This window comes from Mesocricetus auratus, unplaced genomic scaffold, assembly GCF_017639785.1.
Source record: "Mesocricetus auratus isolate SY011 unplaced genomic scaffold, BCM_Maur_2.0 Super-Scaffold_100011, whole genome shotgun sequence".
Lineage (NCBI taxonomy): Eukaryota > Metazoa > Chordata > Mammalia > Rodentia > Cricetidae > Mesocricetus > Mesocricetus auratus.
Window position 1 is genome coordinate 61755782 of NW_024429195.1, and position 25995 is coordinate 61781776.

The 25995-nt window shown below is 37.6% G+C and overlaps 1 protein-coding gene across 1 annotated transcript in view; it reads left to right on the forward strand.

The window, feature by feature from the left end:
* Ptprq (protein tyrosine phosphatase receptor type Q) overlaps nt 1–25995 on the forward strand; it is a 172112-nt gene that overhangs the window by 38191 nt on the left and 107926 nt on the right. Inside the window, exons 15-19 of the mRNA XM_005068049.2 lie at nt 7334–7516; nt 8238–8339; nt 12048–12168; nt 23020–23180; nt 23849–23994. Of these exons, the coding sequence (XP_005068106.2) occupies nt 7334–7516; nt 8238–8339; nt 12048–12168; nt 23020–23180; nt 23849–23994 (713 nt within the window). The remainder of the gene's footprint in view (nt 1–7333; nt 7517–8237; nt 8340–12047; nt 12169–23019; nt 23181–23848; nt 23995–25995) is intronic.

Genomic DNA, 25995 nt, shown 5'->3' on the forward strand with positions numbered 1-25995 from the left:
TTTGATTTGCTGGTCTGGCATTATTTATTCTTTGTGTTTTCTTGGGTGTGTTGATAAGGTCCTTAGGTTTTCTTAGAGTTTTCCTTCTAGTATCTTTAGTAGGACTGGATTTATAAATAGACAGGGCTTAAATTTGGTTTTATCAATGAATGTCTTATTTTCTCCATATAATATAATTCAAACTTTTTCTGGGTACAGTATTCTGGCCTAGCATTTGTGGTCTCTTGGAGTCTGTAGCGTATCTGTCTAGGCCCTTCTGGCTTTAAGAGCCTCCGTTGATTGAGAAGTCAGGTAGAATTCTAGTTGGTCTGCCTTTATATGTTACTTGATCTTTTTATGTTGCAGCTTATAACATTCTATCTTCATTCTGTATGTTTAGTGTTTTGGTTATTATATGAAGAGGGGATTGTTTTTGTAATCCAGTCTATTTGATGTTCTGTTTGCTTCTTATACCTTGATAGCAGCTCCTTCTTTTGGTTAGTAAAATTTTCTTCTTTATTTTGTTGAAAATATTTTTTGTACTTTTGAACTTGAACTCCTCTCCTTTCTCTATTATTCTTAGATTTGGTCTTTTCTTAGTGCCCCAAATGTTCTGGGTGTTTTGTGCCAGAATTTTTTAGATTTGACATTTTCCTTGATCAAGGTATCCATTTTTTCCATTGTGTTTTCAGTGCCTGAGATTTTCTCTTCCATCTGTTGTATTCTGTTGGTGAAGCTTGCTTCTGAGTTTCCTGTTCAAGTTTCTAAAATTTTCACTTCCAGATTTCCCACAGTGTGGGTTTTCTTTGTTGATTCTATTTCCATCTTTAGCTCTTGAACTGTGTTATTCATGTCCTTCCACTGTTTGTGTTTTTATATATTTCTTGAAGAGATTTATTTAATACGTCTTTAAGGACCTCTATAGTAACCATAAGGCTATTTTAAAGTTTTCGCATTATGCTTCAGCTGTTTCAATACTCAGGGCCTACTGTGGTGAGGATCCTGGGCTCTAGTGGAACGCCATTTCCTTATTGTTATTATGCTTTTATGCTCGTTTCTAGGCATCTGGGTTTGGGAATATTGTAGTTCTAGGCACTGATATCTCGTCTTGTCTTTGTTGAGTTGATTTTCTCCTTTGTCTCTGTTGCCCTCTCTCATTCTCAGGAAGGTGTGGTGACTGTGTGTTGCCTGGGAGGCCACAGTCTTGCTAGGTGTGGCCACTGAGGATTCCAGACAAAATTTGTTTCTAGGTTTTGGGTGCTGACACTTAGGAATAGGGTGGTCTAGAAAGGAACCCCGAGGAAGTCCACAGGAGGGAGGAGAGTATGGTGTTCCTCTAGGATCTGCTTAGTCCCCTGTGAATGGGCAAAAAATGTGAGGAAAGGCCATAGCATGTTGTCTGCTATTTCAAATGCGAGGCAGAAACCAATTCTCACTGGGAAGGGTTTATTTACCCAGAGACATTTATATTTTTGGGTGGCATTAAATGAGGAAAAATAAATATAGAAAGTATTCTATATGGAGAAATTGCCAAGTTTTGGATGTGGGAAGAAATGCTCTGTGTTTGAAGAATGAGACACTTGTCTCATTTAAGTTGTGTGTAGTTTGTTAGGGGTAGGCTGCCCTCTCAGTTGTGAATAGAGACAGACAGAAATAGGTGGAGCTGATTCCTGGGTACCAATCTAGGATATATGATGACTACTGCTAAGGTAAAACTGTTGGAGGATGATGACACAAGAACATGATCTAATGTACACTTTTGGCAGGTTTCTGCTGAATGTGTTACACATGGGAATAGAGAAATTAATTCCGCTTACTGGACCTTTATCATCTGAGTATCAGCGTGTAAGGTACTGGTATTTATTGTGATGGAAAAGTTCAAGGAAGTAGTCATTTAGAGATGGTACAATTCTCTTTTTAGGCAGGTGACTGTCAAGGGTCAATTAGATGAATACATTTTAATTTTTAAAAAATCCTAAGTTTGAGGGCATCACTATATGTCTGATATACAAAGTCAAAGGAAAAGGTGTCTCATAGGGATGAGCAGAGCAAGATAGGACAAGGAGCATAAAATACCTTGCGTTATGTGACATTGGGGAGTAGAGGATGAATAAATGAAGACCTAAACAGCCATCACCAATGAAGTGGGAGAAAAACCCATGGCCACTTGTTTGCAGATAGAAGCCTCTTATTTACTAAGTCAAATGCTCTTGATGAGGGAAGAGAGATAGATACTGTGGTAAGAGTTGGATGACTTTAGTGGCTTAAATGGAGTAGAATTTATGGGGGAAATGCCTAATTAGAGTTATGATTTAGAAAGCATGATGGGTTAGAGATGGTGAAATTTCAAGAAATTTAGATATTAAATGAAAGATATAATGGAGCCATGTTTGAGGGGGACAAACTTTTATGGAGGCTGACTTTACTTTTATCCATGATACGTAGTACAATGCATGTTGTCTAGGTCATTTGAAGTGTGAGTTCTGAACAGCCAGGGGATGTAATCTAGAAGAAGAATGAAGGCCTTGGAAAACAGTAATGAGTGTAGGCATTCTATACAGATTTAAGGTAGAATGAAGTCTTCTGTTTTTTTTTCTTTATCAATGAAATGGGAGCTTATTAGGTTAGAATAAGGAAGGGAGAGTTTATTGGTCTTTTGGGTGAGATAAGGAAAGGTTAAAATGCACATAAAAGAGTAGAAGACTGAAGTAACTAAAAGAAATATAAACAGCCAGTAATGTAAAAGATCTATGTGTAATTTCAGGTTAAAAATTCAAGTGAAGCTGTTCACATGGAGAGATATTTCATGTAGTCATTATCAGCTGTTACTGGCTGTTCATACTGAATAGTTGGGTTACACATAAATTGAGACTTGGTCAGGAATGTAAGGTAGAAGCTGGAGTTGATGAAGATGGCTGTGGAGTGATTACAGTAGTTGCTGGGAAAGTAGCCTCAATGTAGGGAAATAAGGTCACACTAAAGCCAATGGACAATGGAAATTTGATGAAAGACAGAGAGTTTTTGAATTGGGAGTACATGAGTCAGTTCACTGTAAAGGTAGGAGGTAGTAGACAGGTAGAAGAAGATTGACTATCACTGGTATTCACAAAGTCTCAGGTGTTTCTGTGAAGGCCAGGTTTAAGATGACGTGGAAGAAAATATTATTAGAGTTGAAGAGATCAAGGGATGCTGAGTTCAGGGGATTACATATGTTGTTTGTGTGGGTGTTGACATCTCTACAGGTGGTAGAGAAGAAGCTAGTTTCCCGGGTGGTAGAGTCCTTAAGATTGTTGGAGAAGCTGTTTAGGAAAATGATACAACCTATTTAAGTAATGTAATTTAGGAATGGAATGATGCCTGATGGAATAAGATCATAAAGGATCTATGATTCTTCAGGAAGAAGGAAGTAGAGAATGACTGTATAAAGAAAAGAGGAGTCATAATTATAGCTTCCCAGGTCTTAGACCCTAGTGCGATCAGGATTATGAAAGAAAAGCAAATCCAGTAGCTGAGAGTCCTTGGGGCTCATGTTCTCAGCCCATTCAAACTTTGACTCAGCTACAAAGGGTGACGGAAGCAGTTAAGGTGGCTGCTGAATACTTTTGTCACTGTGGCATATTGGTTTGGGATGGATGGAGTGATTTTGAATTCTTAGGAAGGGAAAATGGGGTTATTTTTGCTAGACATTTTTACCAGTATCAATGTGTTTAATTAAAATTTTTATCAATGTTTTACTTTCTTGCATTGGGTTTTCTTCTAATGGCTTAAATATAATACGCACCTATAACTGTAAACACTGAGGGAAGGACATTGTACCTCTGCTTTCAGGGTTTCTGAGTTTCATTGCTGTACTATGCTTGTAAGTAGGAACTTTATGTGTATTATATTTAGAATACCAATAATAAACGATTAAATTCCTTTCTTCAGAGAGAAGGAAGTCTTGTAATAGGACCATAAAATGCAATAAAGTTCAGACACTTAGTTTGCATTGTTGAATTGCTCTCTTGAATAGTCGTTATTGTTACTGCAGTGTGAAGGGACTTTTAAACCACTGTTGTTGCAATCATGAGCACTCCTTTCTGATAAATTCTTCCTTAGAAGAGCACTTATCTGTAAATATAAAGATAAATGGTTAGAATATAGTTAGGGCTGTCCTGCGTTCATATATATGCACATCACATTATATAGACTGAGATGGTTGTATTTATTTATTTATTTATTTAGGAATACACATATGATATGTACAACTGTGAGTATAATATCTTTGAAACTATAATAAACTACATTACTCCTCCAACACTTAAGAAAATTAAACACAAACACACACACAGACAAACACACACAGAGAGAACTTCTAATTGCAGACTATCATCAGCAATCATTTCACTGACTTCTTTTTTTTCTAGTTCTGTTTGGTTCAGCCTAGGTCTTTGGGCTATCCTGCCTCTGGGTCCTGGTTCTCTAGGCAGTGTCAGGTGTGTGCTCCCTCAAGGGATGGGTTTCAAGCTGGACCAATGATTGTTTGGTCACTCTCACAATTTCTGTACCAACTTTTCTCCAGCACATCTTGTAGGCAGGACAAATTGTAGGCTGAAGACTTTGTGGCTGGGCTGGTTTCAATTTCTCTACTGGAACTCTTGCCTGGTTACAGGAGATAACCAGTGGAGGCTCAGTACCCCATTACTAGGAGTATTATCTGGGGCCACCCTCACAGATTCCTGGGAGTTTCCCTTATATTAGGTGTCTAGCTCTTCCTAGAGATTCCTCTGATTCCAGTTGTTTCTCCCAGCACTCTCTTCCTCCATCTTCCCCCCTTGTTCCCATCTCTACCTCATACTGACACCACTCCCTCCATCTACCAAAGGGGAAATAGAGTAGACATCCTTTCCACTTCTTCACTCAGAGGTATGACATGAAGAATCACTTTTCCATCCTCTCTGATTGTGGTGGTGTGGTGGTGGGTAGTTCTCCTGCCTTGTCACTGTCTATCAGTCACCTGAGTACACGAACCACTACTTAAGCCTGTGATGCCCTTGGAGGAGTTCAATGCATCCCTGGACTTGTAGTACAATGACTCTTGTGTAATTGCATTGCTGGGGCCCCAACTCTTCATGCAGGGTCCTTCTTACCCTTCAATTTTCCCAAGGCATTACATTCACTCTGTAAGTAAGTTTGGTATTGTATCACTTCCCTCCTGCTCCAGTTTTGTCTCTCAGTATCTCTGTCTCTATCTCTGTTTGCCTCTCTCTCTGTATGTGCATACATAGATGCATATGAGTGAGAATGGATATATGCATGTCATCACAATTTTGTGGAGATCAGAGGACAAAGTCAAGAGTTGGGTTTTGCTGCTGCCTTTCAGAGGTGCGGCTTTGTAAACCTACTGGCTGCCCATGGGGTTCCATGACATTTTCCTGTCTCCACCTCCCATGTTGCTGTAGGAGTGCTGGGATTATAGATGGGCAACACCAATATGACTTTTTTACATGGGTTCTAGGGCATCAGTTTGAGTCATCAGGTTTATACAGAGAACGCGTTTACTTGATGAGCCATCTTCTCGCCATAGCTCCCCCGTTGCTTTTAGTAGCTGTTTTTATGTCACCTGGAGTTTTAGCTGTTGTAATCCCATACACATGAAAACCATTTTCTATATTGCATTCAACACAGTGGAGCTACTGAATATAGAAAACCAGGCTTTTAGGGATATCATATTCTTTTTTCTCAATATATGTTTTTATTTAAATTAGAAACATGCATGCTTCACATGTCAATCCCAGATCCCTCTCCCACCTCTCCTCCCTTGTCCCTCTACCAGTCCCTCTTTCAGGCCCCACCCAATCCCCACATCATTCCCCAGGGAGGGTGAGGCCATCCTTGGGAAGGTCTGTAGGAATATCATATTCTTAGGAGATGTTTTTACCCTCAGGTTATATTATTCAGCCTCATATCCAAAATTTTCTTTTTCTTTTTTATTTATTTATTTATTTATTTATTTATCTATCTATTTATTTAATTTTTCCCATTTATTTTATATGCTGACCATGGTTTCTCCTCCCATTCCTTCCCCCTGCCCTGCTTCATCTATACCTGGTCTCCCAGCCCACTCCTCCTCCATCTCAGTTCAGAAATGGAGGTAGGCCTCCCACGGTTGTCCACAAAAGCATGACTCATCAAACTGAGGCAGGACCAAGCTCCCCTGCCCTTGCAATAAGGCTGGGCAAGGCATCCCAGCATGGGGAATAGGTTCCAAAAAGCCAGCTCAAGTGCCAGGGACAGGTCCTGATTCCACTGCTAGAAGCCCCACAAACAGGCCAAGCTACACAATTGTCAGATACACGCAGAGGGCCTAGGTCAGTCCTATGCAGGCTTCCTTGCTATTGGTCCAGAGTTGTGACCTCCCACTAGGACGGGTCAGCTGTCCCTGTGGGTTCTTCAGTCATGACCTTGAACCCCATGGCTTGTACAATCCCTCTTCCCTCTCTTCAACTGGACTCCTGGAGCTTGGCCCAGTGCTTGGCTGTGGGTCTCTGCATCTGCTTCCATCAGTTGCTGGATGAAGGCTCTCTGATGACAATTAGGGTAGTCACCAATCTGATTACAGGACATGGCCAGTTCAGGCACCATCTTCAGAGCTTGGAAACAGTCAAAACAGGTTTTTGCTTTTTCGGTGATTCTGTTTTGGGCCAAACTGGCTTAGCGATCTTTTGAAAGGGTATTGTTATTGAAGGCCAAAACCATTTAAAAACTGTTTTTGCTTCTCCTTCTTGCAATAGTGTTTAGCTTAGTACAGTCAAAAGTTGCTCAATAAAAATATTCTTATGGTCAATTTATTATTAAGTATTAGAACAAGGTACTTGGTTTAGTTTTCTTTTTAAAATGTGAGGTTGTTGTTTTATTTTTTTTCAAGAAGTGACCCATTAATTGGCAAACTTAACCAATTTTATTTTAACTGAAAGCATGGGTTTTATCCATTGACGTGTAAGTGGGGACCCAATTTTATGCTTTCACTTTGTATGTATTTGTACATATAGAATATTATGAATTTTTTCTTCCATGTTAAAATGACTCAAGTTATCTTGAGATTCAACAGTGTATTCATTGTATGAAAATAAGAGTATCAATTTGAAACTGCAGATTCATAGCTTGTATTTTCCTTTGAGAAGACTTCTTGCCCTCTGCTGTTGTTAGTTGCTATGGTTCCTCTATACCTCACCCTATTTAGGTTGCCTAGCACTGTCACCCTGTGTCCAGTGTTTGTGTTTAAATATCTTCTTTTAATTATGTGTAACTTTTAGTCGGGAAGATTTAGGGTGCATTTGTTTTATAACATTCATCTTCCGTTTTTTTCCTCTAGTGCCTGGTAGTGCACCAGGAAATATTACTTACAAAAACATTTCCTCGGGAGAGATTGAGATTTCCTTCCTTCCTCCAAGCAGCCCGAACGGCATCATACAAAAGTACACAATTTACCTTAAGAGAAGTAATAGCAGCGAAACCAGAACGGTAAACACGACCTCTCTGACTCAGAGCATTAGAGGTAAAATACAATTCTGCTGCTTGATATTTGCTTTTATATTGACATCAGAGGCAGAAAATATTAACCTAATATGTTAAAATAACTTAATTGTTATTTTTATATACTAGGAATAAGAATTCTTTTTGGCAAAACAATGTGGGCATTTATGATCGCTATATGAGAAAATACTCGAGGTCTGGTATTTTCCACAGTGTCTTATTTTCTACAGCATTCATTAACAGAAGGGATTTATCTGTACATTGTGTGTGTGTGTGTGTGTGTGTGTGTGTGTGTGTGTGTGACTGCACACATGTGGAGGTTAGAAGATAATCCTGGATGTTTGTGCCCATCTTCTTCCTCATTTGAGGTAGGATCTCTTTGTTGTTTGCCTCTGACCTGAGTGTGCCAGATTAGATGGCCTGTGAGCTTCTGTGTAGTCTCCTGTGTGTGCTTCCCATCTCACTGTGGGAGCACTGGGGTCGCAGTTACATACCACTGTGCCTGGATTTACATGGATTCTGGGGATCTGAACTAAGGCCTCTAGGATTGCACAGCCTCTGCTTTACCCACTGATCCATCTCCACAGGCCCCTTTTAGATTTTAGACTCTAGTCAATTCTAGTTTATTTGGATTTTACTTTTGGAAAAGGGTTTAGTTGAGAGTCATTCATTATTTACCCACTGCATATTGCTAAAGGATATGTGATTCTCTGTGTTACCTTATCTATTTTATTTTTCTTTAGGATTGAAGAAATATACCCATTATGTGATTGAGGTGTCTGCTAGTACACTCAAAGGTGAAGGAGTTCGGAGTGTGCCGCTAAGTATACTAACAGAGGAAGACGGTAAGACTGCAATGAGTACTAATACACCTTGTTAACATTTCACAGAACCTGTAGAGATGAGATTGGGGTAATGTGACCATAGATTGGTGACATATTCACAATAAAACTCAGTGTTAAATTTCCTTTCAGCTAAACTATCAGCTCTGTGCAGCACTGACACTATAGAGAGATTCCACTGTTAGGGTGTAAGAGCAGCTACAAAAATTATATTTATATTGAGAAAAATCAGATAGAAACACCCCTCCATTTTTTTGCCCTTGAAGCCAGCTAAACTATATACATGTAAGCAACAGTTTTATGGGAGTTTTAAAGACCCAAGTTCTAGGTTGAATAGTGTAAAAATTATAACCAAACAGTGTTCAGCATTTTTATGACATTTGCAGAAGGCTTATAGTAGAATTTATATAACTTTCAACATGGCTTAATGTATTAGGATTATCTTATTAATACATTTAGGATATTCCTTCAAATTTCTGAAGTTACTAGCCATTATGCTTCCAATGAATGTTAATACTCCCCTTTTAATTGAAAATAGATTATTCTCTCATACAATACATCTTTACCATAGTTTCCCTTCCCTTAACTCTTCTAAGCTCTCCAACCTCTCCTCTCCCCGAGAGTAATTCCTCTTCTATTTCCCTTCAGAAAAGAGCAGGCCTCCAAGAGACAACAACCAAAACATGACCAAACAAGACACACTAAGACAAGGCAAAATCCCTCATACTAAGATTGGATAAGGCAACCCATTAGGAAGAAAAGTGTCCCAAGAGAAGGCAAAAGAGTCAGAGACACAAACACTCCCAGTGTTAGGAGCCCTACAAAAACCCCAAGGTAACAGCTATAACATACACCTGAAGGACTTGATACAGACCCTTGCAGACCATGTGCTTGTTGTTTTTGTCTCTGTGAGACCATGCGAACCTGCTTAGTTGATTCAGTTGGCCATGTTCTCCTGGTGTTCCCCTCACCCCCTCTGACTCATACAATGCCCCCCCCCGATCTCTGAGGAGAGGGACAAGATGGAGACCTCCAATTTAGATTCTCTGTGTAATGTCTGTCTGTGGATCTCTACACCCACTCATATCTTCTGTAGGAGGAATCCTCTTTGATGATGACTAGACACATTACTGATCTATAAATATCACAGAATATCATTAGCAATCATTTCATTGGTTTTTTTTTTGACCAGTTGTAATTGCTTCCACCTTAGGTCTCTGGGCTGTCCAGTCTCTGGTTCCTGGATATCCTTGCAATGTAGGGCATGGTTCTCTCTCATGGCATGGGCATCAGGTTAAACAAGACATTGGTTGGAAACTCCCACAAGTTTTGCACCACCATTGCTCCATCTTGTCGATAGAACAGATTGCATATGAAATGTTTTGTGGCTGGATTGGTGTCCAGGTTTCTCTGTTTTTGGTAGCCATCAGAATAATATTAAACATTTATTCATGTGTTTTCCAAATTGGAGTTAAATCAATCCTACTGTAGAGATCAGTCTGTATTAAAACCTTAGGAAACCACAGGCATATATTGCACTATAAAATCACTCTTAGATATATGCTTTGGAATAGTATTTACCGTTTATGCTTTATGTCATATATTTGGAAACAATTGGCTTTTAAAAAAGATTACTTACTTTATGTGTAAATGCTCCAACTGCATGTACACCTTTATACCAGAAGAGGGCATCAGATCCCACTATAGATGGTTGTGAGCCACCATGCGGTTGATGGGAATTGAATCAGAACTTCTGGTAGAGCAGCCTAATGTTCTTCACCAGAGTCATCTCTCCTGCCCAACAATTGACTTTTTATATAAAAGGACTTCTTATTATCTTGTCTGGTCACTCGGGTCATAAAAATAGGTTGTCAAGGCAGAGTTCATCTGAATTCTTGGGCCAACTGTACATTCACTGAGGAGCAGAGAGAAGAAAAAAAAATCCTTTCTGTGTTTTCTGAAAATTTTCAGCAAATGGAGAAAGGCCTGGGGGAGTTGGCTTTGCCTTAGAGAGCTTTCAATGTAGACATGACCTATGGGTGATAATTTTGCAAACAAGTAATGTTTATAATTTTAATAACTGGTAGAAGTGCTTCCAAAAATTATCCACTAGGAAGAAAGAGGAAGTTATGTCACTCTAGGACATCAGGGGAAATAGAGCTGAGCATATGTCTAAGCTGGGACCTGAGGGAAGCTGACTGAAGAGGGGATGGGTGAGGTGAGATCATATTAGTGAAGAACCTTCATGTGTGCTGCTGCTCTGACATGCTGAGTTGGTTATGCTGTCAAAGATTTTAGTTTTTAAAAAATAAATTTTTTAGTTTTTACTATGGTGTGTGTGTGTGTGTGTGTGTGTGTGTGTGTGTGTGACTCATTGGAAGTCAGAGTTCAACTCTAGGGAATAAGTTCTCTCATACTACCATGTAGATTCTGGAGATTGAAATCAGAATATTAAGCTTGGCAGCTTGTGACTACCTGCTGGCTGCCCTTGCTGGCCTCAAGTTAAAGTTTAGATTTTTCTGTATTTGATATAGAAATGTCCAAAGAATTAATAAATATTATAATATATAGCATGGTATATATATAATATATAGTATTACTTTGGGTATATACATATATACACATGCACACACATACATACATACACTCATACATAACTACATACATATATATAACTACATACATATATATAACTACATACATACATATGTATATATATTCTGGAATTCTTCCCAAGAATCTTAACGTTTATTGTAGATAAAAATATGGAGTGCTGGAGGTTTGTATTTAAATAACTTCCAGTTTGTAACTGGCATCTTTTCTCTTAAAAGTAATCACAAATTGTACTTTATAAAGATGCTAAAAGCATATTTATAAGTTTGCTTTGATAAGTGAGAGAATGTTCTCTCTTAGAAGTGATTCATAACAAAGGAAGCACATGTCTCTAAATGATATGCAGACTCATGTGATAATCAGTAGTAAACAGCATTTCTAATGCAGTACTCCTGAAAACACCAAGTCAGATATACCAACCACTGTAGCTGTTGCCCCCTCATTAACTCATTTCACAAAACAAGCCATTCTCTGCTACAAGAAAACTGAGAGGGATTCTAACCACTTTCTTGTTTATGTGCTATACTGCTACACTGGTGTTTTCTGTGGACCCATTCAATTATAAAGATTCTTTGATTCGATTTTGATATTATTTAGTGTTTTCTGACACATCTAAGGTTGAGGGTTGCCATCGGTGTGGGTGAGATCAGTCATTCTAATTCCCTTCAAAATCTTATTCTTATTTTTCCTTGAACATGTGACACCTTTTCCTTCCAACTCTTCATTATCCTGGGAGATCTTTACTATGTGATACATTTATTTACCCCCCCCCAAAACGCTTGCTTTTAATAGAGGATGGCAATTTACCACGATGTTCTTGAACAGTCAATGAGTCACTGTGACAGATCTGTGTTGTATTTTCTCATGAAATACTTTTATCCATTGAATCACAGGAGCAGGTGTTCCAAGAGCACCATGAAAATCTTCTTTCATCATTTCATCTGAACATAAACAACCAGGCTCTCCCTTCTGTGGGGAGAAGTGCTGAACCTGATTTGTTTGCCATAGAGTTTATCAGAAAAAAAGCTGTATGCTTTCATTTTCACATTTTCCATATATATTTAATGAAATGTGTCATTCTTTGCCACAAATTTCCAGCTCCTGACTCTCCTCCTCAGAATTTCTCTGTGAAACAGTTGTCTGGTGTCACTGTGATGTTGTCGTGGCAACCACCCTTGGAGCCAAATGGAATTATCCTCTATTACACAGTTTATGTCTGGTAAGAATTTTTTTGGAAGTAGTTCTGAGAACAAATATTAATTTGTAATATGACAGGAATGTAATGTTTATTTCAGAATGTGATGCTGTATTAAGGTCCTGATTATTAATAGGTGGTTTAAAATGCTTTTTTAAATAAGAAATAAGTTTACCTCATATTATGCAGTGGGTCAGCAAATAAAAATCTTTGAAAGTAAGACAAAAAACTATACTATGTAAAACTAAACTAAATGTATACCTTTGAAGGTCTGGATAATTTGCTTTCATGATTACAAGTGTATGATTTAAAATATTTGAAACTTTTAAAATAAATATTCTATACAACTCTTTTCAAGTTTTCTTATATAAAATAATTTTGTTTGAAATTTAAATTAAAGATATGCTATCACACATATTAAAGACAACTTTCCATTGATGGTAAGCAGTTACTTACTGGTCATTTTCACCTTAGGTACTTACTTATACTTCAATTTTGAAAATGATGGCATGCCAAAATGTGTCTCCTTTGAGTTAGCAAACAGTTATACAGCTTTATGACAACTCAGGAGACTAGAATTCTCCCTTTGATCTAATTTATGTTCACTAAAAGGAACCCACTACCCATGTAACACATTTTAAAGACATTTAAAATTATTTCAACTCAGAAAATAAAATCCACATAATATTTGTTAAAAGTAGACACTTCCTCACTTTTACATCTAATTTGAGAATGACCAGTGTTGGAGAGATTGCCCTGTTTCAAAAGCTTTACTTTACCTTCCTAAATTAAGATTTCCCCTAATTCCTCTGTAGATCTTGTGATATAATAAGATCTAGGGATATAATAAAGACACTAGGGATATAATGAGAAACACTAGTGAAAAGGAAGTAATGGGAAGGAGAAAGTAATTCTACTCCATCCACCTTTCCACTTATTTATCCATCCATCCATCCATCCATCCATCCACCATATTGTTACCTCTATACCTGGGAACAAGACACCATAAAGCCCCATCCTTAGGGAGTCAATACTGTGAAGAGAAATCTGGATTGTATACTCAATACTCATAAGCAGATGACCAAAAAACATCAGGTGAAGGATGAGGACTCCATAAAATTGACTTCCTTTATGATCTGAACAATAGGAAGGTGCCTCTTGTCTTGCATTGATCTGTAGGGAACTTTCCAACAGGAGAAGATATTGACTCCACCACACCTGCCCCCACCGTGAGAAAACATGATTTGTCATTTTGAAGACGTGAGTGTCGGGTTTGATAAGGATTATTGAATCAGAGGAGAGTCAAATTTTGACAGAGCACTGATGAAGCTCAGATGCTAATTCATGAAGACAGTCAGTTTTCCATCTTAACTTGGGCTTGCCATAGTTTTCCCAGCACTCAGAGTTCTTTACACAGAATGAATTGTAAGGATGAAATTGTTAGCAGGGTACCAGGAGGTAGGTTATTCCACAGGTTAGGCAAAAGATGATATTGGCAGTGGAGGAGGGAGTGGGAAGCTTTGTGCTGAATTTAGGAAGAAGAGCCCAGTGAACCTGATGATGCATGGATTGGTTATAGAGACAAAAATCAAAAGATAAAAGAGATGAATCAACAGTGGCTTCTGGATGTTTGAGCCCTGCATGTTGAATTCTGGATTTCTGATGTTTTAGTAACACATAATATTGTGCTTCTGTACTGTGACTTTGCTTTTCTTCACAAAGCATCTGGGTGTCTCAGCATAACTGCCTGGAGAGTATGCCAGGGTCTACAGCTGTGCCAAGCTTGTCTCTTTCTGGGCTTGCACAGTGATGAACTCTACTAACCACCTATTTTAGGAGCATTGCTATAATTCTAGTTGCCTGTCTTTAATGCTGAAGCATGTAAAAGTAGGATGACTTTGTGAAAGGCAGCGGCAGATATTTTATATTTAACGTTCCAGCAAGGCTGGAGTCACATGCTGTAACAAACAAGACAATTATTTTCAATTATTTGTTCTTTATGCTTTTTGCAATGATGTTGAGGGCTAAGGAGACGTTGCAGACAACTCATGCTTTTCATATTCCATGAACTTAGTTTAATTGGGTAAACAATAAGTTCAAAGTTCAATTCCTTTTGAGAATACTTACTCTCTCATCTTTGAAGAGGTATTTCTTCTTTGATTCCTGTTGAGATAGACAAGAGAAGTTTGGTGAAAGCTGGGTGCAAAGGTCTCCATGTGTGATACTGTAGTTCACTGAACATGGCCTCTGCTGAGAGTTTATCTGACACTGACTTAACAGTTTGAGTTCCTGCTTTGAAAATTCTTATTTTCTGTTTGATCCTTGAGTTTTGCAAGACTTATCCACGTCCCCAGATCACCTTGACCCTCAGATATTAGACTCTATTAGTTGTTTCCTCAGCCTCAGTTTGCAACTGTGTGGTGCCTGCAAGGTCCCTTCACCTCTTCCTGTCACTCTGGATGGTCGCTTCAGGACCCTGTAGACCTGCAATACAGGGTGACACACCGTAATGAGATTTCCAAAGGGCTTTTTTCTTTGGTGTAAGAATAAACCTCTTTACATGGAGTTTCCCTCCCATATCTACTTGGGTATTTTATTCCCCCGAGACCATCTAATATGACTAGTTTATCACTCCCAGCCCCATCTCTAAGAATTTTTTATCATGAATAAAAAAAAGAAATTCTTTTTTCTGGACAGATGGCAAGGGATCCTTTTTAATGTGCATGTGTGCACGTGTGTGTATGTGTTTTGTGCATGCATGTGCAGTGTGTGCATGTATTTACAGGCTACAGAAAGCCAGTGGACTGTCTTCTTCTATCTGTCCTTTTGCTATTTCCTTGAGATAGGGTCTTTCACTGAACCTAATCTCAGTATTGTAACCATGCTTGCTGGCAGGAAAGCTCTCAGTAGCTGCCTGACTGCACCCACACTCACCCAAATGCAGGGTTTACAGGCCCATACATGCATGCTCAGCTTTTATATGAGTGTTAGGCATTTGTACTCAAGCCCTCAGGTTTATAGAGCAAGAATTCCTGTCAACTAAGCAATCTTCTCACTCGGAGTTATGGAATTTAGGGGTCTCAAACCATACAGGGTGGTTATTTTCATTGATCAATTAATTAAAAATGTATGTGTATGTTTGTGTAGTAGATGTGTCTCTGGTGCCTGAGGAGGTCAGAAGAGGTGATCAGATCTCTCATAACTAGAGTTATAGATGGTATTGGGCTTCCATGTTATTTCTGGTAATCTTCACTTGCCGTTAACCACTGAACCATACCACCAGACCCCTAGAGTGACTTTCAAGATGCACAAGGCAAATAGAAAACTTGACAGCACATTTGGCTTCGCTAACCACACACACAAGCATGCACACCGACAGACAAAACACACTTAGCATGCCTACACACACACACACACACACACACACACAAGATCTACTTGGTTTATTGCTGAATTTAAGACTGTGAACGGCCATTTGCAATTTATTGAAACTTTATTATCATATACTGGATAGGTGAGTAAATGAAAAGTATAGTTTCAAGGTTCAAAACTAAATCTCCACTAGGGTGTTTGTCACATGAATAATGCACTTTATGTAGCTAAAAACTACTTTGTGGGGTGCTTATTTTACACAAATAAGAAGCAAGAAATAATAATACATTTGAGAGGATAATCTGTATAATGGAATGTATATGAACTATAGTAAAGTAACTAACATGTACTTTTTAGTTTCCAGCATTTTTTACCAAGGTATTTCTTGTAAGCTTTAGACAGTGTCACTATGAAGAAGTCATAGTTTCTGATTTTTGCTTCTTGATGACTAATGCTTTGAGTTCTTTTGCCATTATCATTTTAATTGAGAAGATATGGTATGGGCATCATCATTCATTACTCATGCATTTCAAGTTAGTGAGGCATAGGATCGAATCCTGGCTGTGGTGCACAGTTAACCTATGTTTCCCTTAAAATCTTAAGTGATGTGTGCTATGTGGAGGAGGATCTTTATTCCAGCATTCCTGTATTTCCCATGATTCTAAGGTTTGTCATTCCAGTTCTTTGAATAATTATGAATTCTCATAAAAGCATCCCTTTGGATAGTCTTTCTTTCACTGTGTTTTTGAGATGAAGGATTTTATATTTAGCATTCTGGGTGACTCTTCTCCTTGTCATGAATATTTCTCTACAAAATTGCTCATGAGAACTGATGTGTAACCATTTTGTTTCCACTTCCACGTTAGTCACAGTTTGTAGATGATTTATTCAGAAATCTGCCTTAATCTTTTACAGTTTAAAATAATTTGTTCCTTTAAACTTTCATCATGAAATAATGCTCATCACATTAAGATGATAAAGTAACATTTTCCCTCATTTATGTCAACAAATTATATGTTTTCAATGATGCACAGTCCTTGCTAAGGGCAAATATATTAATAAATAGTTTTACTAGAACACTGTACATCTATTCATCCAATGCACTTTTAATTGAGACACAATGTTTTTATAAAGTCATACAAAGCTAATTTGCTTGCTGTATTCTTGAACACAGCTTGGATTTGTTTAACAGTTTGATCTCTGTATGTGTCAGTAATATTGAGAGGTGGTTTTATCCCTAAGAGATAAACACATGGGTCCCCGAAGAAGGGAAAAGGGACAAGAACCCCTGAGCAAATTGGGAGCAGGGGAGGAGGGGAGGGAGGGAGGTAAAACAGAGGGGAAGAGGAGGAGGGAGGAGAACAAGAGGGATCAGGAAGACTGAGACAGGGGAGGAAGAGAGGAGAGCAACAAAAATGATACCTCCTGAAACCCAGTGACAGAGAGGGAGGAGTGATGAGAAAAGGGGTCAAGGCCAGGCTGGTGAAACCCACAGAGACAGCTGACCTGACAAGGGGGTGCTCTTGTACCCCATACTCATGGCTGAGAGGCCAGCATGGAACTGATCCAGACTCCCTGAATATGGTGTCAGTGAGGAGGCCTAGGCAATCTATGGGACCTTGGGTAGTAGATCAATATTTACTATGGTGTACGAATGAACTTTGGGAGCCCATTCCACATGGAGGGATGTTCTCTCAGCCTGAACACATGGGGAAGGGTCTAGGTCCTGCCCTGGATGAAGTGACAGACTCTGGAGATCCCCCATGGAGGGCTTCACCCTCCCTGGGGAATGATGTGGGGATTGGGTGGGTGGCTGGGGGGCTGGTGGAGGGACAAGGGAGGAGGGAAGGGAGAGGGAGCTGGGATCAATATGTGAAGCAAGCTTGTTTCTAATTTAAATAAAACATATAAAAAGCAAAACAATAAACATAAAAGGAAAGAATTGCAATGGTTATATATAACCTATACTTCATATTCAAATTTTAATTGTCCAGTGATCTATAATATTGCTTTTTTGTTACTCATGGTCTGGTCTAAAATCACATAATATATTTACTTGACATGATTCTTTTCTTAATACTCCTTAAATCTGGAATGATCCCCAACATGATATTGCTGTTTTGGGTAAGTTTAAGCAAAGGATTTTGTAGAATGTCCTTCAGTTTGGGGTTGTCCTGTATGTCCTCCTCATGAGAGTCAAGTTATGGACATTTGACAGGAATGACAAACTACAAAAAAAAAGAAAAAGAACTTGCTGCTATGATGGCTGATAGTGCATGCATTTAATCCCAGCACTCAGAAGGGAAAAGGATCTCTGTGAGTTCGAAACCAGCATCGTCTAAGAAGAGAGCTCCAGGATTGGTTTTGTTGCCAAGAATTCTTCCAAGAGTTTTCCACCATTATGCACTGAAAAGTGAGCCAAAATAAACCTCTGCTCTCTAAAAAAGGAGATACCTTAATAGAAGGAGCCACTCTAGGTTTAAAGAGAAATCTGGTACTAGGGAAATGTTCAGAGATTAACAAAGATGACCCCAATTGAGAATCTAGGCAGTAGTGGAGAAGCTGCTTTTGATGCCCTTCCCCTATATAATGAGATTGATTACTACCTTAATTGCCATTCTAGAACCTTTATCCAGTAGCTGATGGAAGCAGAGGCAGGCACCCACCGCTAAGCACTGAGCCATACTACCGGAATCTAGTTGTAGAGAGAGAGGAGGGATGAGCAAAGGAACCAAGACCATGCAGGAGAAACCTTCAGAAACAGGTGACCTGACCTAGTGAGAGCACAGATACCCCAGTCATTGGATAGAACCAAGCCCTCTAACAGGGGAGCCAGTGTTTATCCCTAGTGCACAAAGGGACTTTGGGAGCCCATTCCCTGTGGAGGGATACTATTGCAGTCCAGTTACAGGAAAGAGGGACTAGGCCCTCCCCAAATGATGTGACAGACTTGGATGATCCTCTGTGGAAGGCCTCACTATCCTTGGGGAGTGAGTTGGAGGGTGGGTTGGGTGTGTTGGGGGAGGCATGGGAAGATGGGAGGGCAAAAGAATGGGGGGATTCATATGTAAAATAAGATTGTTTCAAAAATAAAAAAATATATAGGTAGGCTTGAAGAAAAAAGAAAAATACAAAAAACAAAACATTAAAACAAAAAAAGAAATGGGGAAATTTGTTTCAGTCTCATAATGTGATTTTGTTACTACAGATATTTGTTTGTTTGCTTTGTTATAGGAAATTCTTGTTTACCATGGGCTTGATATTCCAAGAAATATGAAATTGGTAAATAAGAGGAATTGGCCGCATGCATTAGAACAGTGGTTCTCACCCTATGGGTCATGACCCTTTTGGGGTCAAATTACTCTTTCACAGGGGTTGCATATCAGGTATCCTGAATATTATACATTTACATTATAATTCATAATAGTAAAAAATTACAGTTAAGAGGTAACAATGAGATAATTTTATACTTGGGATAACCACAACATGAGATCTGTATTAATGGAATACAGCATTAGATAGGTTGAGAACCACTGCTCTAGAATTAGCTTTTGACCTAGGTCCCATAATTCAGTCATATCATTTACATGTAAAATAGGAAATAACTTTATCTCTAAGACTTAACAATGCTAATTCAAATTATTTTTTTCAAATGGGTCATGCATGAAAACAAGAAAACAACATGGCATATTTTGAGATACAAGATCAAAAATGGCTTTAAAATATTCTGCCCAGCTTAGAATTAAATTTAGTAAAATAATTACAAGTGATCACCTTTACATTTTTTTCACAGAATTAATATTAGTGAATGATATAACTTTGTCTATTTTAGGGATTCAGTATTGAGTAACATTCATACTCTTTAACTATTGATGTGCTCATGATTTTGGACCTATAAGGGTTAGACATGTCTTTCTAGTCTTTCCCCCTCCATATCACCCTCAACTCCTGGTTCTACTCATAAACTGTGCAGCAATTTTTCAAGTGAACAACTTTCTGCATCTCTGGGTTTTTTTTTTTGGTTTTACGAGACAGGGTTTCTCTGTATTGTTTTGGAGGCTGTCAGTCCAGCCTGGCCTCGAACTCACAGAGATCCGCCTGCCTCTGCCTCCCGAGTGCTGGGATTAAAGGTGTGCGCCACCACCGCCGGGCGCATCTCTGGTTTTAATATCTCTTCCTTTCCTGTATTTTGGACATAATTAATTTAATTAAATACAATTAATATAATAAATATATTCAAATAATCAAATAGATTTCATATAATCAAATATTTAAACAATCAAATGCATTTAATATAATTAAAATATTGAAATAACTAAAATTTTAAAATGTGAAAATGTGATAATAATTAAATAATTAATTTAACTATTCATCACTTTACATTTTTCTTTTAGTTTTGGTGGGAAAGGTTATTGTACTGTTCTTAGAGATATTGCATTGTTACTAATGAGATGTTTTACATTTCTGCTTTCTCTCCGATTTGAGGATAAAATCTGTTTCTTCTTATATTGGCATCTGTCATAGGGCTTCATACAGGGTGGATGCTAAGTAAGCCTGGGTAACTTCTAATGCATGTTCATTTCATATAATCATCTCTAAAATATCATCTGTGTTTGGGAAACTATCCTCTTGAAAGTCTATAATAGGAGATAGCTAAGATGTGTGACTAGCTTATTTTCAAAGTGAACCACATGTCATGGATAAACACAAGAAGACACATACCATATCATTCATATAAGGGACATGCAAAGAAAACAGAAATTTTTGTCAGTTAAGGCTTGTGGAAGTTGAGAAACTAATAGAACCCATATCAGTATGAGAGTTCACCCCGTGTATGGCAATTATTGAGAAGCAAAAATCACTAAGACAAGTATTTAACCCATTTAACTTACTGGTCACAAAATCTAAAAAGCTGAAATAAAATAACCATAATGAAGATATATCTGTTGAACAATGACCACTGGTTTATCTTTAGTAATAGCTAAGGAAAGAGAATGTAAGATAATCTTAAGGTTAATTAAGAGAACAATGGCTGATTGTTCGTGGTATGCCTATATTAAGTAGTTACAAATAGAATGATGTCAAATAATTTTACTAGCATGCGATGGTATTACTAACATAAGATACACAATAATACACATATTTATATATGAAAATGAAACATTATATTAGAGCACATACAAATTCTATTATACGTTAAGCTAATAACTACAAAACAGAGAATTAGACACTAATCCAGGTAATACCAAAAGAAATAACCACAATTGCAGTGGTGTCAAAGCCAGGGAGAGGGATCCTCCAGGCTACAGATCTGTTCACTGATAGCTCCTTGGAGACAGAGAGTTACAATGGGTCCGGAGATTTCTGTGCCACTCATGACCTATTAGCAGTTATCCAGAGTCAGAGAAACAGGCTGATCCTCAGTAACAATCCACTTCCCTCTCCTCTTTATTTTCTCTTTGCTCTCAGTTTCATGATAAACCACTAAAGGGAGATTGTGAACTCTGTGAATTTATTTATATTCATTTGTTTTCTACCTAATTTCTTAAAACACCATAGCACTGCTTCTGAAAGAGAGTATCTAATGGATACTGTGTATTCCCAGTCAGACACTCTGAGCCCATATTTTTTTCTCACTAGCCTAAGCTATTCAGGTATTTTTCAGGTACTTGTGCTTAGATTTGTATTAAAGTGATGCTGCTGTGATCACAAAGGCAGACTGAGATATATCTCCGTGGATACCATTAGTTCACACAAAATCTATTTTCCCTTAAAATGTGAAGATTCCTATCATTGCTAAAGGAGAAACATTTTCTATTCAGAGGGAAAAATCTACTTATTTCTTGGGGCCCTTCTGTTTATAAAGAAGAAATCTATGTGCCTACATGTGACATCTTTTTATGTGATATTACTCTATTCCCTTACACGAATTTTTCAATATTTTTATTGTTCTTAAAATGTACATTTCTTTTTCAATAAATATTTTAGAACCACCACCTAAGTGTTTATTCCTGGGTTTAAATACTAATTAATACTCAGTTCAAACCTTTGGGAACTGAGTTAATGCGACTGAAACAAAATAATTTGTTTGCTATACTATAGCAACATTTTCATTCTTTTTAAAAAATTTTTCCTCCTCAGATTTTGATACTTGCTTGGAGAGTTCTGAGTCACTATTTAGTTAGTTTATTTCCTTGTCAGAGGCAATGGTTTTAAATGCCTTAAAGATTTTAATTAAATAACAGGTACCATTTCTTTTTTCTCCTTTTCTGTAAATGATATACTTTGCTTTATTTAATGGCATTTCCATTAACTAACTAACTAACTAATAACTATCAAACTCCGTTTTTGATATCACTGCTTGGGCTGGGGAGGTGGGAGTTATCAGGAGTTCAAAGACATCATGATTTTGAAGTATGTCTAAGCTATTCAAGGCTTTACCTCAAAACATACAAAACACAATAACATACTATTGCTCAGTATTGTCCTTTACTTATTCGGATTGGCTTAGAAGTAAAACTCACTGTTATACAACATATGAGAGATAGATTTATCTGAGAAAATAATGACATAAATACAATCTTGCCAACATTAGAAAGAACAAAATATGTGAGCAACTAAAACATTGGCGTGCAAAGTGTGCTAAAGTAACTGAATACACAGTATTTTTAGATGTCTGGTTTGATCTTCTGCTACAATGACAAAATACCTATTCAAAGGGGCTGGGGATATTACTAAAGGGTTAAGTGGGTGTACTGTTATTGCACGAAACTAAAGTTAGTTCCCAGCACCCATGTTGGGCAACTCAAAACTACCTGTAACTCCAGCTTCAGGGGTTTTGATCCCTCTGGTCTCCACAATACCGGTCACTCACATACAGGCACACATGCACACACATAATTAAACATGAAATAAATAGCCGAGTGAGCAGAACAAATTAAGAAAGGCATTATTATTATTATTATTATTATTATTTGACTCACAACTCACAGTTTCAGAAGTTTCAGTCGTGGTGCATGGCTGCCGGGAAGAAGAAAGTCATATCATGCTTGTGTCAGCTACTCTCTTTTCTGCAGTTTATCGTACCCTGACCCTCAGTATCTGGGATGATGTCATCCACTTTCATGATATCTTTTCCCAGGAGTTATACCTCTCAGAAGACACCCTTCCAGACATATCCAAAGTTTGCTTTTCCTAAGTGTGTCTCACTCTAATGAAGTTGCCCTATCCCAAGATCTTCTAAAATCGATGCGAGTCTATTGTAATTATAAACACTTAACGCTTGATTGGATTACTAAATATACTTTCAAGCAACTGAAGTTAATTTATTGAAGTATTCTGAAATTCACTCTTTTCGACATTTCAGAATAAGTGGTGCCATTACCAAATGAAGCCAATAAATTACTGTATATGGGTGCTGCATATTTTTGATGTAGCAATTCTCAAATGTATGAGGTGGCATTTAATCTAAACGTCAATTTTACTTTTCCTCTGTTCTCTTAGGGATAAGTCATCACTAAAAGCTATAAATGTAACAGAAGCATCACTAGAGTTGCCAGACTTAGACTATAATGTTGACTACAGTGCCTATGTCACAGCTAGCACCAGATTCGGTGATGGGAAAACAAGAAGCAGTATCATTAACTTCCGAACACCAGAAGGAGGTGAGTTCTCAGGGATCTCAATCCATTCGAAGACTATTGAGTTCAAGAAAGTATCAAATATCAAAATGTATAAGTAAGCTTAATAGCCATTATCAGCAAGATGCTAAATTGCATCTACTTCCTGTCTGTGCGATGTCGGGAAATCTAAGTTATCTGTCTATGTTTCAATTTCCCGTTTGAAACAGTGCATGACATCACAGAATTCTGGCGAGGAGTAAAGGAATAAGATCCTATGACTTAACATATTACCAGCATTTTATCTGTAGGCTAAAGGTCGTAAAATAAACTATGTGATGTTGATTTTCTGTTTGCCTTTATCTTTTATTATTTCAAGACTGTACATTAAAATATTTCATATTCTTGTACATTGTACTAGAAATTGTAGTGATTTGGTCTGCAGACTGAGAGCAGCAGTGATCTTTTAGATCCAGGATAGTATTATATGAGTAAGAGAGCCACCTCTGTAGATATCACATGATAAAAGAGTAGAAGAAAAGCCTGGTGCACGGTACAAATTTCATTTCTGACATTTAAGTAGATACTATTCCTAATTTAAGATACTTCAAAAATGATTATTCCCATTTTAATTTATCCACTGTTGCAAAATTTAGATACTTCAGCTTAACTCATAGCCATGTTTGCAGGTTTCTAATTTGCTTGTTTTATAGCACCCAGTGATCCTCCCAAAGACGTCCATTATGTGAATCTCAGTTCTTCATCAATAATTCTCTTTTGGACACCTCCTGTAAAACCTAATGGAATCATACAATATTATTCTGTTTATTACCAAAATACTTCTGGGACTTTTGTGCAGGTAAGAGTTGAGTATTACTTTTTATGTCCTTACTGTTGTTGATATTATGGGCTATTAATATTGGTAATTAGGCACATATATATATGTTATAAAAAGTCACATTGATGTATGAAATAGTGGTGGATAAAAGTCGGGTACTCTAAAATTTTCTGCCCCCTCTCTGTCTCTCTTTCCCTCCCTCCCTTTCTCTCTCTCTCCTCTCTTTCCCTATCAACTTTATGCATGTTTGAAACAGTAACGCCGGAATCATATAAACAGTCAATTCTGTTTTCTCCAGTAACTTTTCTCCGTAAAAAACACGGTTTCATTTACTCTCATTTACTTTGTGACTGAAGACATGTTTTAATTTTGTTTGTATTCAACACAGTTTCAGTGGTTAAACATTCTTGCACATGTTTAATTATTTCTATTAGTTTTTGAGATGATATAATTACATTTCTCCTTTTATTTCTTCCCTCCAAATCCTCCCACATGCCCTTCCTTGCCCTTGTTCAAATTCATGACCTCTGGTTTTCACTAGTCACCATACACATATGTATATATTTCTAAATGCATAAATACAACCTACTCAGTCTGTATAAAGTTACTCATACATTTATTTTCAGGACTGACTATTTGGTTTGAGATAACTATTGTTTTTCCCTGGAGAAGATTAGTTCTCCCACTTTCAGCATTATTCAGTTGCCTGTAGTTCTTTGTGTACAACTGAGGCCTCAAAGACTTTCCCATCTGCTTTGGCCTGTCCATTGATGTTGTCCATGTTCAGTTCACATTTAGGAAGTCATGTGGATGAGACTTAGTGCTGTGCCTTCTGACATTACTAAGAGACTAACTCCCATAGTAAAATCTTCCAACACCCTGGCTCTTATAGTCTTCACTGCCTTTTGTAGTTGTGTTCATTGGGACCGATCTCCATAACTACATTTTGATTGGCTGTGTTTGTCTTTTATAGTTTCTGTTGAAAGAGAAGTTTCAGTGATGAGGGGCCAAGGACTACACTTATCTGATCATCTGTGGATTTAAGGACAAATACTTATAGTATTTTCTTCTCAATTGTAATAATGTTTATATTGGGAAGAGAATTTTTATAGTTACAATGATATTATTACTGCTTAGCATCACCTATAAAAAGGATCAATATGCATATAGTTATTAGTATGCAGAATGTAGGCTATGGGACTGCAGTTTGCAGAGGGGAATTATGTGGGATATTAATATAGTAGTAATGAAAATGCCAAGATGAATTTAATTTAGAGAAATGTTTTCCATTTTGTCCAGCACAGTTATATTATTCCCTCCAAATTAAGTATTTATCAGATTTCTAATATATAAAAGGATAAAATTATGGTAGTGTGGTTCAGTCAAAGACAAGGGAGTTAGGATATAATCTGGGAAACACAAATTTAAAAGAAATACTGTAATTTGAAGAATAAGATTTTTACTGGGTGAAATGACTGGAATTCATTGTGACTTGGCAATACCTATTTCTGTGTATGTCTTTCTAATTAAAAGAGAAGGAAGATAATCTGTTCTTTGGCATGGCAGAGTTCAATTTGTTACTCAGGATACTTAGCTCAGAGTCAGGACTTGTGATTGACTGTCTGTAGGACTAGGCTGCAGAATGGCTTTTGCTGAGTTCATAGGATAATGGCAGAGCCTGGCAAACCATGTCAAGCAAAGGCAGCAGAACACAGAGTCCAGAGTTCAGGTCAGTATTCACATTCTGTCCTCTAAGTGGAGTTATATAACTCCATGCCTTATAAGGAGACTGCTTTATAAAAGGTGTATAAATATAGATGTATGTATAATTATAGGTAAAGATATTTGTATGCATTAAGAACAAAAAATATAAGAAAGGTCTGTTTTTCTACCTCTGTACATAAATCAGAGCGTCTCTCCCTTTTTGAAAACTGAAAAGAAGAAAGACACTTATTTCTTACCACAGAGTCACTCATAGACTTAACATTATTTCAACATTCCATAAAAGATATTCAACGTGAA